At 39.1% G+C, this 16,539-nt stretch overlaps 1 protein-coding gene across 1 annotated transcript in view; it reads right to left on the reverse strand.

Annotated features, from left to right (window-relative positions):
* The window catches only part of hydin (HYDIN axonemal central pair apparatus protein), a 262,192-nt gene that overhangs the window by 122,453 nt on the left and 123,200 nt on the right, over positions 1 to 16,539 (reverse strand). Inside the window, exons 22-23 of the mRNA XM_063004123.1 lie at positions 16,186 to 16,329; positions 12,002 to 12,315 (exon numbers count right to left, since the gene is read on the reverse strand). Of these exons, the coding sequence (XP_062860193.1) occupies positions 12,002 to 12,315; positions 16,186 to 16,329 (458 nt within the window). The remainder of the gene's footprint in view (positions 1 to 12,001; positions 12,316 to 16,185; positions 16,330 to 16,539) is intronic.

Consider the following 16,539-nt stretch of genomic DNA (forward strand, 5'->3'; position numbering starts at 1 on the left):
ATTTGACAGGAACTACTGACATTTGTAAGTGTTTGTAGTCAGAAACATATTTACTGATCTTTTGAAAGACAACCAAAGATTAGGCTCTTGAATCTTGAATATGTCCAATACTATTAGCTTGCTAGCTGTTAACATATTCTAGTATGGAACATTAAATGGTGAAATGGTTTCAAAATATATACCAAAAAGATACTCAGTAATACATGAAATAACATAGGAAACGAATATGGGTCATTTTCCACCCATGTTGTGCATTAGAAGACGTTTGCTTAGCTTGTGCATCAAAGGGTTAAAAAGATAATACAATCCTGTCTTATTCAATGCAACGGCTGGGCCTGTTTCTGCAAGCACATAACATAAATCTGTGGTTTAATTTCATTTACAACTAGTCGTAATTGTATTTGCTTTTGATGTAGATGAGAGCAGAAAACGTTACTTCGCAGAGTCAAGTAGAGGCAAAAGTACATCAATTGCTAAATTTGCTAGTTCAGGATTCTCTGCTTTGACTGACAGAAAATAACCAGTAATAACCAGTTTATTTAAGCCTTCCACCTGTAAGAAAAGCAAGTCACACAAAATGTTTGGTAGTAGCTGGTGTTTATTTAAAACCAGTAAAAACAGAGAGCTGACTGAGGAGAGAAACTCAGAACATGCACAAGCTTCGATTCGTAAAAATCGACTCCTGACTCACATGTAGCGGTACTGTGAACAGAGCATCCCCCACTATACACCTCTCTTAAAGACACACATACCCATATCCTATAACAGCGGTCACTGTTTTGGTCAGCGATTTATCTTCACTGTTAGCCCTATTTTTATGTTTTGCCAACGATATTTTTTTCAGAATGAACTGGATAACATTAAACGTGGTCAGTGAGACTAATCAAATATGTCTCCTGTGGGTGAAAAATGAATTGCTTTAGTTTTAGAAGTAAAAAAAAAAAGCTCGTAATGTTGCGCCCCCCTGAACAGGTACGCCCCACAGGTTGAAAACCCCTAGTCTACATAGACGCATTTTACGTCATCCTACGCGCAGTCCCAAGATGCTGCCTACTAAGGTGCCTTATTTTGAAACTATAAACTGACTGAATAACAAGCAAGCAACCAATGTTTTTTTAGCGGTGAACAAAATCCCAGCATTTAGAGCGGCACAACTTTTCTCACAAAAATTACAAATATGTTAGTCAAGCTGTAGCCTAGTGGTTAAGGTACTAGGCTAGTAATCAGAAGGTTGATGGTTCAAACCCCATCACCGCCAGGTTGCTGCTGTTGGGCCCTTGAGCAAGGCCCTTAACCCTCAATTGCTCAGACTGTATACTGTAACTGTAATGTAAGTTGCTTTGAATAAAGGCGTCTGCTAAATGCCAAAAATGTAAACCTATGGTGGACAAATGCGGAGCAATCAGTTATTTTTAAATGTAAATAATTTGTCATTGAGTTTTCATTTGTATAAAGGTGCACATGTGTGATTTATTTGCAAAATCGGGGGTTTTGTCAGTGATAATTTAACCATTTTCGGTACACAGAGGAAGCTGGCATGCTAGTGGGTTGTGCCACCTCAGCCCATTGGTTTGAATGGCCTGAGGCTAACGTATGGTGAGGTAATCGCCGTAATTGCTGTCTATGTGTCCAAATAATGTCTTATTAGAATCCATTCTACTTCGACAGCAAGGCAGCTCACTAGGTTTTCAGACAGACCCACTGTCTTAAAAGGCTCAGCTTCAAAACCTGACTGGAAAAATTTTTTTAGGCTTACTACAATACTACATACAACTCAAATACAGTTAGTAGGACCCTGTGAATTGTGCAAACCTGAAAACTTAAATGTGATAATACACTTAAAACATTCCATCTGATTTCAAATACAAGCACATGTTGCTATTAAACTGGGTCCCAGTGAAACCAAAAAAGAAATACACCCAGGACAGGACACCAATACATCACGGGGCAATACACATTCACACTTACACACATCAGACCAATTCAAAAGAACAAATGCTCCTTCTGCATGCACTTGGTAAGTGGAAGGCAAAAGAAGTACTTAGTGAAAATGCTCAAGGACACATCACATCTCTCAACCAATTCAGTCACCCTATTAGCTGCACCACTGTGCCCACAACTTTCAAGCTATGTTTTTAACACACTACACTGTTACAGCTTTACTTCTTCAAAAAATAAAAAAGCTAAAGTGCACTAAAGTACACCTTTCCAGTGACACAGGTTTAGACCATTCTATAATAATTTCTAGCTACATGATGCTTAGGGTGCATTCACATGCAAAGCCATAAAACCACTGTTGTTTCCTATATAGTGTGGCGGTCTTGCCACTGCGCTTCCCTAAGCAGCGCGCACCATGCACCTTTGCCGCATTGGGCTTGCGATTTTTGCACTTGCCGCAGCGCTCAAAGTTCACCTGATTGAGTTTGCCACTGATCTTTCCAAAGCACCTCCAATGAAATTAACTGTTTAATATGACGCGGTAAATGCGACTAAGACAGTTCGAACTTAATGTGAACAAAGCTTAATGTGACTTATTGTATTACAACAATGAGTGAGGAATTTCACTAGTGGAGAGAACATATGAGCAGTAATAATTAAGAGAGGTTTAGTGTTCCTGTGTCGTTCTTTTAGTGCATTAATCAACGACTCTCCAGGAGTAGCGGATTCTCAGAATTTCTCAGAACCCGAGCTGTCTAACACAAGTTTAAAAGTAGAACCACCACACAGTGAAAATACAGCTAAACACAGATACAGAAATAGACACTTTCAGAGTAGATTTGATGGTTATTTGTGTCATGGTTGAAGGACGATGCTGGATGGCTGGCTTTATGAAACGTCCTAGAAATAACAGTTATTTAATTAACAAATTAATTAGCGTGGGCTTTATTGTAACTTTTCTGACCAAGTTAATGTCCTTGCACAACCGAGGCCTGACCACATAATGAGTTTGAATAATACATGATCTGGTTCCAGTGTTTTATTGGTTAATTAACTAAGCTCACATATATAATCTCTGACCACTTCTTACTACTCCACTTTGCTCTTAGAACATTGTTAATTCTTTATGAAATGATAACCAAAAATTGTTAAAACCCCAGGAGCTCAACGGTCTCATGCCAAGGCCACAGTCAGTTCCCATTTAGTTCTTATTCTGATGCTTGATGTTATATTAACTCAGGCTCTTGAGCTACATCTCTATGATTTATGCATTGCACTGATGCCACATGACTGGCTGATTTAATTACTACCTAAATGAGCAGGTGAACAAGTATTCCTAATGAAGTGGCTTGAGTGCACATATAAAAAGCACAACACTTTAAACCCTAAGGCAGATGGGCTACCACTTGCACTGTTGTCAGCCAATAATAGGCATCAGAAGCTGGAGTGAGTACAGGCTTACTAAAACTGGACAGCTGAAGATTAAAAACAGTATCTGGACAACATGCAGATGGTGCGGTCAAAATTAAGTTCAAACAGGCTAAAGTCATCTGCTTGGACCCAATCTGCTTGTGTTGGCAGTTTAGGTTGGTGGCGGTGGTGTAATTGTGTGGGGAAAGTTTTCTTGGCACACAGTGGGCTCCCTACTAAATTCAAGTGTTCTCTAATGACACAGTCTATTTGAGTACAGCGGCTACCCATGTGCTCTGATTTATGGCTAGAATTTATTTTCTGTGTTACTTTAGTGGCTAATTACAGCATTATAAAGCACCAATTACAAACCACGTCATCTGTCAACAGCCATGTAAAAAATGATCAAAAGAAACCGTCAGTGGTTGCCTTAGTCTGGTTCTCCTTTTCAAGCTATGCCATACATTTTCCACAAGAGACAGATCTAGATTACAGGCAGGCTAGTCAAGCACACACATTTAGTGTCTACAGTTGTAGCGCGTAAAGAATAACACCTAATATCGTCTTGCTGAAATAATCATGGACAACAAGACAAAAGATGCCGTCTTGATGGCAGAATGTACAATATACACTTCTGCATCAATGTTACCTTCACACTAGTGCAATTCAGCATCACATGGACACTGGTGCACACCCCGATAAGATAACAGATGTTGGCTTTTGCACTTTTCACTGATAACAGTCTGGACTGTCCTTTCATCTTTGGATGAAAACGACACTGAGGCGTTTCTGCATAGAATAGTAGAGTCATTCTATAATTTGGGGTACATTCCATGTCCAATGATAATAATTATATTTATTCTAACTATTTTCTTTAAAAATGTCATATTTTAGCTATTAATGGAAAACATGTTGTAATATCACAAAAACATTATGTGCATCCTATGCTTCATTTAGCTTGAAATTTGTCATGATGTTCCTAAATAAAGCAATAAGCCACGAGAGGCCGTGCATTACTGTGATTTTAGCACGGGGATGACGTTCTTGGCACGACGCGAAGCGGAGTGCCTAAAACTTCTTTCCCCGTGCTAAAATCATAACAGTAATGCACGGTCTCGAGTGGCTTATTGCTTTTATAAAACGGCGGTCAACATAAAATATAATAAATACAACAATGTTTAATTCATAAATGTATTTATTGTGTATAAACTTACAATAAAGCATTCTTCCGCGACGCAAAATAGTTCGATTAACAGTGTTGCTAGGCAACATGAGGGCGAAAATAACATTAATTTTTTCTATTCAGTGGCGTATTAATATGGAATGATGTGAGGTGGTCATAGGTGTGCGTTTATCGGGGATTTTACAACGGCTTCGAACGCGGCTCAGCCAATCAGATTTTAGGACCGGAACTATCCGTTTTATAATGAACAATTTTTGCTGTGTCCGTTTTTTAAGTTGAGGGTGCCTTGGTTTCAAAATAATGAATAAAATCATTAAGGGCAACAACATCTATTTTTTTATTTATTAAAAAAGTTTAAATACTAAAGAAAAATAATATTTTTTAAATTGAGTTTCTCTATTAAATAATTTAAATATCTTTATTTATTAATGTCCGCAAAAGTTCTGTCAACTATGTTACTAACAGAACTCCACTCAGCAACTCAAAAATGGTTTGTTCTAAAACTATGTGACCAGCATTACATGATATAATTTTTCTCTGTAGAGAGCACAGTATATTGAACAAACTGTGGTAAGTGTCCTCTTTTTTAAATATTTTATCTATAATAGAACATTGTCAATGAGTATATTAATTGACCGTCAACTATGTTACATACATTGTTATAGTTACAATTTTTTTTATAATTTTAATTCAAATGTATGTTCAAATTAGACATTATTCTGTTCAAGAAATGACATGTGGTCAGCCAGGCAAGGTCTACCACTGAAGTTATGGGTCAAAATAGGGAACTTGTCAACTATGTTACCTGTCAACTAAGTTACCTAGTAGTCTACATCTACTGTCCCTTTAAAATAAAATAAAAAATACAAAATGTTAATAGTGGATATGTTACACTAAAGGAATATATTAACTTGAACCACTGATTGTTCTATTGAGAGAGAACATTGTTTTTTGTACTTTTTTGGTGATGTGAAATGTACCCCAAATTATAGAATGACCCAGTACGACAGCGCTCAGGTGGCACAGCGGTAAAACACGCTAGCACATCAGAGCTTACATTTCGAACTCGTTCGAAACTCAGCTTTGCCATCCGGCAGGCTGAGCACCTACACAAACAACGATTGTTCAAGGGGGGTGCCAGATGGAACCTCATAACTGATGCAATTAAGACCTCTGCTGGCTGGTTGATGGCGCCTGCACAGAGTTGAGGGATAATGCATTGATCAGGGTGTGGCTCTCCGTGCACAAGGCTGATCCGCATATGAACTCGCCTCGCGCAGGTGAAAAGATGCAGTCGGCTACTGCACACGTGTCGAAGGGGGCGTGTGTCAGTCTGACTGTATAACAGAGTTTCAGGTTGAATTTTTTGATGCGGCGTTGGACTGTGTTAAGAGATAATAGTTTTCTGAAGTACTCCCATGTGTACTATAGCCAATGTGGCTATATTTATCATGCTATTTTTTGTAGCATGACAGTTTCTAATGCAATGCTGTCTCAGAGATCAAAGGTCATGTAGACTCAACAGTTTCCGGCTTTGCCCTACACAGACTGGAGAGACCTCTCAAGAATACCTAAATCTTTACACAATATTATGAACAGAGAATGGTAAAAGACCATTTGCAATACTGCAATAAGAAATGTTATTTTTGGCACTTCTCTCCTGAATTTTGGCACAAAGTGGTGAGCCACCACCCGTCATTGCTAGTAAAGACTGATCCCTTGGTGGATCCTCCTTTTATACCCATCATGGTTCCTTTAACTGATACCAATTCACCTGCTTATTGTGGAACGGTGTAACTAAAGAAAATCTATACACTTTTTACTCTTATTTTGCCACTGTCCCAACTTTTTTGGAGTGTGTTGCAGACATCAAATCTAAATGTGTTTATATTTACAAAATACAATAAAGTTGATCAGTGAAAACATGTCTTTGGGCTTTAGGAAGAAACCAACGCAGACACGTGGAGAACATGCAAACTCCACTTAAAATGATACAGATCGCTCCACCTGGGAATCAAACCCAGGACCTTCTTGCTGTGTCGCGACAGGGCTACCCATGCCGCCTGTGTGTGTGTGCGTGTATGTTTACACGCTGCATATTTTTCATTTCTGCTTGGCTGTATAATGAGGAGGCTTCATATGTCCATAATGTCTACAGGGAGGATGGTTTGTGCGTCCACATACATTTGGCCATGAGGGTGTAATTCAATTAGCACAAACAAATGTGTAAAAGATAATTGCCATGCAGGAATACAAAGCAGTGTTCAGTTAAACAATTAGCATTTATTTACACAGTGTACTTGGTGAACTGTGAGGAGCAAGCTGTTTGCTGAGGCGTGTTCTTAATTAGCCAGTATGCTATAGTTGCTTCATCATTGTCTGTTCTTATTGTGAACATCCTGCATTAAAAATCAACGTGCAGCACTTCCAGCAAAACAACAGGGCTATAATAATTATAGCACCATTAACATGATCATAAAACAAGATATAAATGAATAAAAACTCTAAACATATAATGTGTCTACATTATGCAAAGAAGTGCAATTAGCATTTTTAAATGAATGCATTTCCTAGGAGAGTAATTGCTGCCAGATCTGCCATGATTAGTCGGGTAAAAATTTAAGTACAAAAGCCTGAAAACCTAGTGAGCTCTCTAAATACACATCACTTACCTGATCCTACACACTCATGAAAAACAGCTGTCTACATTTTTCAAATACCTTAAAATGCTGAAAACCACTGGTGAACCTGCATGACCGTTGAGCTCTTAGACAGCATTACATGAGAAATTGCTATGCTACTGTGATAAATATAGACACATTGGCTTGGGAGTACTTCAGAAAACTGTTGTCTTTAAACACAGTCCAACGCCTCAAGAAATTCAACCTGAAACTCTGTTATACAATCAGACTGACACACTCCCCCTCCGACACCTTAAAATACCTTAAACCTACTCTTTTTTCTATTTATTTATACGTTTTTCTCCAATTTTCTCCCAATTTAGCGTAGTCAGTTTGTCTTCCGCTGCTGGGGGATCCCTAATTGCAGTCGAGGTGGGTATATTGCTGCCCACACCTTCTCCAACCCGCATGCAACCCTTAGCTGAACCCTTTTCACTTATGCACACTGCACAGACACCTCTCTATGTGCGAATCAGGGTCCTTACGCAGTGTTTGAAGACCCCGCCCACATAGTCCGGTCATACCGTCCTGCAGGTACTGCCAGTTATGCCTGTTCGATGGCGCCCAGTTGAGTTTTGAACCGAGGAGTTCAGAATGTCGGAGCTGGTGCGCTAATGGAATATCCCGCTGTGCCACCTGGGTGCCGAGGTGCCCTAATTCTAAGCAGTAATCTGACTGAATAATAAGGGAGTATTCGATGCTTCTTTAACAGTGAAGGCAATCCCAGCATTCAGTGCAGAACAAATTTTTTTTTACAAAAATGACAAATATAGCGAACAAATGTGGAGCAACAAATGGAGTTCTTTTTAAATGTAAATAAATTCTTCTTAATTTTTATTTTGTATAAAGGTGTACTAGTGTAATTTATTTGCAAATTTGAGGTTATAAGTACACGTCGGTACACGCAGGGAGATGTAAGCTGGCATGCTAGCAGTTTGTGTCGCCACAGCTTATTGTTAGCTTATGCCAAATTCACACTACATGACTTTCAAGTTGTTCAGATCGCTGGACAGTTCACACTACACAACTTGATCTCTTGTAATCGAGAGTCTTTTAAGTCATTGTGGTATTCACACTACACGACTGATCGGCAATAGGGGGTCACACACTACACTATCTATCATCATGAGGAATCGCGGATGAGTCTATCTGGTCTCCCAAACTATTTTTTGTCGCAAAAACACATGCGAGAAGTGACAAGGGGTTTAGTGATACCATATCCAAAAATGCACCCCATTTGGAAGTAGGAAAACCAAATGAATCTGTAGTAGTGGATTTGGCTACGTGGCCAGCAGGGATTGTCTGTTCTGTAGTGAAAGTTGGTGGTCAAATAAATATTTTTTGCAATGCAGCGTGGTTATGGTTTGGCGTAGACAATAAGGTCACAAGTACTATAAAGCTTGTGTGTGCCGATGCATATTTACAACTGCTCCCCTGAGTTTCCGTATTTTGTGATCATAACAATCACATCCTGACTGCAACACTTTTCACACTACATGATTTTGAGTCGTCGACAGGTCCAGATATTTAACATGCTAAATATTGTTTTTGATTTGCCGCTCAGGTGGCGCAGCGGTAAAGTACGCTAGCTCACCAGAGTTGGGGTTTCAAAAACATCGTATCGAATCTCAGCTCTGCCTTTCCGACTAGGGTGGCTGAACAACGATTGGCTGTTGATTTTAAAAAAGCAAATAAAGCACAAAATCATTATCTTCTTCTTCTTCTTCTTTCGGCTTTTTCCCTTTTTCAGGGGTCGCCACAGCGAGTCATCCTCATGATCGCTCATTGATTTGGCACAATTTTTACGCCGGATGCCCTTCCTGACACAACCCTCCCTAATTTATCCGGGCTTGGGACCGGCACTACAATGCAGTAGTGCATCTAGCGACTAGGTATCTATAGGACAATTCAGTGTTTCCAATTAACCTGGTGGCATGTTTTTTTGGACTGTGGGAGGAAACCGGAGTACCCGGAGGAAACCCACGCGGACACGGGGAGAACATGCAAACTCCGCACAGAAAGGACCCGGACCGCCCCACCTGGGGATTGAACCCAGGACCTTCTTGTTGTGAGGCGACAGTGCTACCCACTAAGCCACCGTGCCGCCCAAAGCACAAAATCATTATAATGACTTTTATTTCCATAAATGCAAATGCACTGAAAATACTACACTTTTAATTCTAAATCAAAACATTAACTAAATTTAGCCAGTTTGTGTTAATCATTTACAGAAAATTAAGAAATATGAATATTAGGTTGTTCAAAAAAATAGCAGTGCAGCATTTTTCTTTAAAAACTCAAAAAATGTATGTATAACATAATAAATGTTTGAGGTTTCACTTTACTTTGAATTACTGAACTAATATTTAGTGGCATTTCCGAGATCTGTGTTGCATAGAGTCGACCAACTTCTGGCACCTCTGAACAGGTATTCCAGTCCAGGATGATTAGACTACATTCCACAGTTCCGCAATTTTGGGTTTTGCCTCAAAAGAACGCATTTCAGATGTCAGAAGTTCTCTATGGGATTGAAGTGAGGGGATTGGGCTGGCCACTCTATTACCTCAGTCTTGTTTGTCTGTAACCAAGATGTTTTGGGTCATTGTCATGTTGAAACACCCATTTTAAGGACATTTCTTCTTCGACATAGGGCAACATGATCTCCTCAAGTATTCTGATATATTTAAATTGATCCATGATCCCTCGTATGCGATAAATAGGTGTAACACCATGGTATGAAAAACATCCCATATCATAATTTTGTACCACCATGCTTTACTGTCTTCACAGTGAACTTTAGCTTGAATTCAGTGCTCAGGGGTCTTCTGACATACTGTCTACGGCCACTAGACCTAAAAAGAACAATTTTGCTTTCACCAGTCCACAAAATGTTGAGCCATTTCTCTTTGGACCAGTCAATGTGTTCCTTGGCAAATGTTAACCCATTCAGGACGTCTGTTTCTTAACAACGGGACTTTGCAAGGAGTTCTTGCTGGTAAATTGGCTTCACTTAATCATCTTCTGTACTCACTGGTAACTTCAGATGTTCCTTGATCTTTCTGGAGGTGATCACTGGCTGAGCCTTTGCCATTTTGGCTATTCTTCGATGCATTCGAACAGTAGTTCCACGCTTCCTTCTGCATCTTTCAGGTTTTGGTTTTCACTTCAAGGCATTTGAGATCATTTTAGATGAGCAGCCAATAATTTGCTGCACTTCTCTGTATGTTTTTTCCCTCTACAATCAACTTTTTAATCAAAGTACACTGTTCATCAGAACAATGTCTGGAACAACTCATTTTACCCAGTATTTCATAAGGAAATGTGCTATGATCAACCTGTGCAACATTTGCCACCCTCCTACATTAAATAAGGGCCAAAATTGACACCCGTTCTTCTGCAGAATGAATGACTTCACCAACTGAACTCCTTACTGCTATTATTTTGAACAACCTACTTTCAATCAATGCTTCGATTACTCAGAATGATTGGCATGCATGTCCTAATTGTTGGGTTTGCTTTGTTTTCATTACTCTACTACACTTTCAAGTAAATTATTTGCCATGTAGAAATATCACTTCTACTAAAAACAGTGATTTATCAGGTTAATGGTGTTGGACTGCTATTTTTTTGAACACCACTGTATATTGTTTTTGAATTGAGCCGCTCAGATCGAGTCATTGAAGAGTTCACACATAGCGATTTTCAATCCCCGAGTGAACACCAAGTTGCTTCCACGCTGCCACATCTATAGCGGTGACCTGTCGGCGAGCGAAAGTCAGGGCAAAAACTGTGTAGTGTGGACTAGACATTAGTAAGCGAAAACTGGATGGACGTGATCTCTGTAATCGCTGTCTAAGTAGGCCGTCTAAATAATCTGCCTAAAGAGTTCAATGCCTTCTTAGAATCCTCTCTACTAAGGCAGCTGCCTAGGCAGGCAGCAAGGCAGCTTATTAGGTTTTCAGACAGACCCTTAATGTTAAGCTCCAACAGATGCTATTGTAACTAACAATGAATGAAATATTGCATAGACCTGCTTTTCAATTGGTGCAAGGCACACAGTAACACCCTGGACGGGGTGCCAGTCCATCGCAGGGCAGACACACATACACACACCCATTCACCTATAGGGCAATTCAGTGTCTCCAACAAACCTGACAGCATGTTTTTGGACTGCCGAGGAAACCCTTGCAGACACGGGGAGAACATGCAAACTTCACATAGAAGGAACCCGGACCGCCCACCTGGGGATCGAACCCAGGACCTTCTTGCTGTGAGGCGACAGTGCTACCCACCGAGCCACCGTGCCGCCCAGCATAAGTCAAATTTACAAATATTTATTAAATATTCAATAAGAAAAAAAATGCTTAGCTGGAAAAAAGCCAATATGGACAAATGTTGGTGATTGCTATGTCAGATACCTAGAGAGTCCAGAAATCCAGAGATTAAGGTTGAGCTGTAAACACATTTAAACTTGAGTTCATTAACGGTTTTGTTGGTGATTAGTTGTATAATTTAAAGAAATATATTTTAAAACTTTTACCCTGATTAATGCTCCCTCTGCAAGGTAAAAACTGCTCGTAGCTGCAGCAGCAGACACAACCCAATTCATTCCGCATCAGGTGAGATTTGTTTTTTTATGGTCAACCTTCTGGGTGTCACCTTGTCCAATCAAACCCTAAAAACAGCTGCATGCCTAAGTGCCCACCCATCTACACTAATCACATACTAACAAACTAGCAGCAATCCAAGCTCGACACACTCTTTACAAGTATTTTGAATTTCCCAGTACCTGACGTGGTGCTGTTGCTGGTCCACCAGGAAGGTCCAGTGGTAGTAGACAGGCAGTGGGCTGCAGTTAGTCATGGTAATCTGGCGTTGGGCCTCTGTGTGATTAAGGATGCAGCCAAAGTCCAGCACGCTACTGGAGAAGTGCAGGTTGGGATAGTGCACCTCACCCCGTAGAGCCACGGTATCCCGCTGAGGATGGCCACTATAGCACACCTCCAGCACTTCATCAACCACGTGGCTTACTGGCTCCTGTCGGTACGAGGGGTCGAAGCGCACCCACAGCTCTGCTTTGGCACCCACACCAATCACTAGACTCTATACACACAAAACATGAGACAGAGAAATGAGACAGAAATACTTACTAATGCTTCATTTTTTAAAATTAATTAATTTAATTTCAAATTAACAATGAACCGCCGCTTTGTTCAGCGCTTGGTTTGAGACGAATCTGCATTTGTGTGGAATAACCGTCCAATCCACTCTGAAAGCGTCCACATGTATCTGTGTTTAGCTGGATTTTCCTCACTGTTTCACTTTTAAACTTGTGTTATAGCTGTAGGTTCTGAGAAACTGTGAGAGTCTAAAATGCTTATTGTAAAAAAAAACTTAATGTGACTTAGTGTATTAAAAAAAACAGGAACACTAAACTTCTCTTAATTATTACTGCTCATAAGTTCTTCCCACTAATTAAATTCCTCGCTCGTTGTTTTAGTGCAGTAAGTCACGTTAAGCTTTGTGCATTGGCACGCTTAATAGGAAATAACGGTACAGCCAGAGCAAAAGCGGTTTTGTCACTTTGTCATGTGAGCTCACTAAGAAATATGGTATTCCAAGATCCAGCATCTCCACAATTAAGAAGCGTAAGGAAACAATAAAGAAGTAAAGGTAAAGTGCAGGTTTAATTGTATTTTTATATTGTTTTTAAACTGTTTTTAATTGTATGTCAGTTTTTTTTAATATTATATTTGTGTTATTTTATGTATGTAAATGTCAAAAACAAGCCCATTATTTTACATTAGCCTAAAATATATGCAGTTCCCCGGGACCATGGAATGCATTAACAGGTTTCCCCATACATCCGTTTTTGGAAAAAATACCTCAAAACTCAACATCTTTAAAACTCAACACCACTCCCATGCAATGCTTGTTGTAAAAATCAGTTATATAAAGATAAATAATATGCTTTCAAGTTGGGAAAGATCCATTCCTGTTTCAGCATGACTGTGGCTAAGTAAGGTCCATAAACACATAATTAAATGAGTTTGATGTTGAGGAACTCCAGTGGCCTACACAGAGTTTTAAACTCAACTCTACTGAACACCTTTGTTATGAATTAAAATATAAATCAACAGCCAGGCTTCTCGTCCAGCATCAGTGCCTGACCTTACAAATGCTTTTGACACTCCAAAATCTTGTGGAAAACCATTTTCCAGAAGAGTGGAGGATATTTCTGGAGGGGGCAACCTCATTTTAATGACCATGGTTCTGAAATATGATGTCCAACAAATGTATGCTCAGATGGCCACACACAATTGGTCATAAAGTGTTTATCTTATATATACATACTAGTGGTTGGATCTCCTAAGATTTTGGCAAAACTGTTTATTCCATTGGACAAATCCCAGACAAGTGTTGGATACATTTGGTCAGATCCCCACTGGTCATATAGTGTATGTTAGAGAGTTTCTAGTACAGAATGAACAAAATTAAAGGAACGTAGAAGCAATTTCCTTCTAAAGAAGGCAGTGACAGTTTTGTGTCACAAATCCTGCTTCTGTGTGCTCCCAGACCTATGTGTACATGCCACGCCCGCCTCTCCAGGAGCACATGTTTTGAAATGTTTGTTTTTAGCCCTCTCGTCATGATTGGTCCACATCCAATTATACACAGCTGCACCTTGTTTAGCAGCTGTGGATTCAACAGGGGAGACTATTTTGATTTTGGCTGGTTTGGTTTGGTATGCTCTGCCATGCTCTTGTCTTGTTAGTCCATGCTTAGATTTGTTCATGTGTGTTTGGCATTAGCATTTAGTTTAGCTTTAGTTAGGTTCATTGTATGTTTAGATTAGCATTTAGCTTAGTGATTAGCATTAGCATTTAAGTTACCATAGGTTTCCTGTTTTATGTGTTTAGCTTAGCAATTAGTGTTAGCGGTTAGCTTAGCATTTATCTTAGTTCCTGTGTTTGTGTTAGTATGTTTTGTCTTGTGTACCCTTGTCTTGTCTTTTGTTATTATTAAAGGTTTTCTTATCATCTCTGCGAGTGCGTCCAAAAAATTGATGTTTTGTCAGTTTTCTCAAAATCTCTAAATGTAACGAATTTGGGCTGGACTTGACAAGAGGTGTCAAGTCCAGCCCAAATTCGTTACATTTTGAGATTTTGAGAAAACTGACAAAACATCAATTAAAATCTGACAAAAAACCCAGACTAAACCATAAATGTCTAAATTTAGTTGTGATTATAACAAAAGTGAATTTATTATTCTTTAGTTGTATGCATCAGTAGTGTCTTCACCATAGTCATGTGTTATATGTGTCAGATGAAAGTAATCATTTATAGTTAATGGAGTGTGGATTTTTTTTACTTTGGAAAGTTATCATTGTAATGGCCCAAAACATTAGGACCACCTGTCTAATTTGCTGACACAAATGCTCTGACTTGCCAAGACATGGGCTCCACAAGACAAGTCTACAAGATACCTGGTACTAGGCAGAGATTTCTCGTAAACAACAAGAGTCCCTTTTATTAAAGATGAATGAAACGTCGGTCCAACATCATTCTGATCGTGTCATTTTCTGCTCTCTAATAACGCTCTGGCCGTGTTAACCCACAACGCACGCAATGGGTAAATGTTACAGCCAGCTTCCGGCGTAGTGATATAGCGTCGCTCTTTACTCCCTACACAGTTTGAAGTTCACTTCATTTGAACATTTTTGTTACCTTTGGATCGGAATCTCACTTAAAATGGTGGATAGCCCCACGTAGTGCACTTTACAGGAAAAAACTAGGGTGAATGGAACGCTCCTACAGAATTGGCGCTAATGGTTGAAGGTCCGCTTTCTGAACCAATCAAACCTTCTGATTTTAATTTTTAGTAAGAAATGCTGTTATTTGCATTTATTCAGTTTGCGTCACACAGATGATGTGTCAATGAAATGCTTGACTGGCTTTCTAACAAGTTAAGTGTTTTACTTCACAACCGGGAAAAGTTTGGAGGTTTGTAATCATAAGCACATTTACAAAATAACGGATTATATTCCTAATGGGACACACGGTTATAAATTTAATAGCATCTGGAAGAACATAAGCTAAGGTAAGCAGTGGTTATGATTTTTTTTTTATGCTGTGTTTTGGATTTTGGCAGCTGTGCTGTTAATTATCACATGCTTTTTTTTGCAATGAAAACAAAACGTAAGCTTTTAACTGGTACCTTCTTGTTACGGAAATTACATTTATTTGCACAATGATTAGGAAAGTAAAGGCACTAAGTAAAACAGCAAAATACAGTTGCTAATTTGTCATTGTTTTTTATATGAACTTACATATTATTAGTTTATTTCTACGCCACATTTTCAATTTATGTTTTGTGTATATTATATTGACTCGTGACTTGACTCGGACTCTAGCCTAAAGACTCGTGACTTGACTCGGACTCGTATTTTGTGACTTGTGAACATCTCTGGTAGCAGGTCATTACCAGGTCATAATTATGTAGTGTGCTGCTTAGTATAATAGTAATTTTAGCAAACCAGTGAGGTGTTTTTATTAAATGTTACGCAATACTTCTAACATTTATACATATTTTGGCCAAAAGAATGTGGACACCTGACCATAGGCGTGTTGGACATCCCATTCATAAATGATGGGCAGTAATATTGGGTTGCCTTATTTGGCTCTTTTGCAGAGTGTGTTAATGTATGCCCAATTAGTCAAAAGAGCATTTAAAAGTCCTGTCTTTTAAAGAAAGGGTGTCCACAAACCTTTGATCATATAGCATATGATTATAAAATGAAGAACATGGGTAGAAAGGGGCAAGAGTCAGAATGCAATAGAAACTATCAGATGTGAGAACACAGGTTTGTAAGCGTACCATGCTGTACCACAAATAACAGTGAAAAAGCAGTATGAGTAATCTCACTTTAAGCCAGCCCTGCCCATTAAAGAGCTCTCTTTTTGAAGAGTGTACCTTTGAAGTAGTGAATGATTCATCACCATCAAAGTCACAAAGCCCAAATGGTTCAGTCAAGGTGAGCTCCAGAGAGAGGGCCAGTGTGGAAACATTCTTCAGATACAGCTTCCTGTACAGAGGCACCAGCGACATGCCAGAATCCTGTAGGATAAAGAAACTGGAGTCAATCAGTCAAGTATTTTTAAGATATTTTAATATATTATTATATCATATCAGATATTTCAACTTTATTTTATTTGTTAATATACAACCCCAAATCAGAAAAAGTTAGGACAGCCTGGAAAATGCAAATAATAAAAAAAACACAGTTTCCTACATTTACTTTGACTTTTATTTCACTGCAAACAGGAT

The sequence above is a fragment of the Trichomycterus rosablanca genome, chromosome 11 (genome assembly GCF_030014385.1).
Source record: "Trichomycterus rosablanca isolate fTriRos1 chromosome 11, fTriRos1.hap1, whole genome shotgun sequence".
NCBI lineage: Eukaryota > Metazoa > Chordata > Actinopteri > Siluriformes > Trichomycteridae > Trichomycterus > Trichomycterus rosablanca.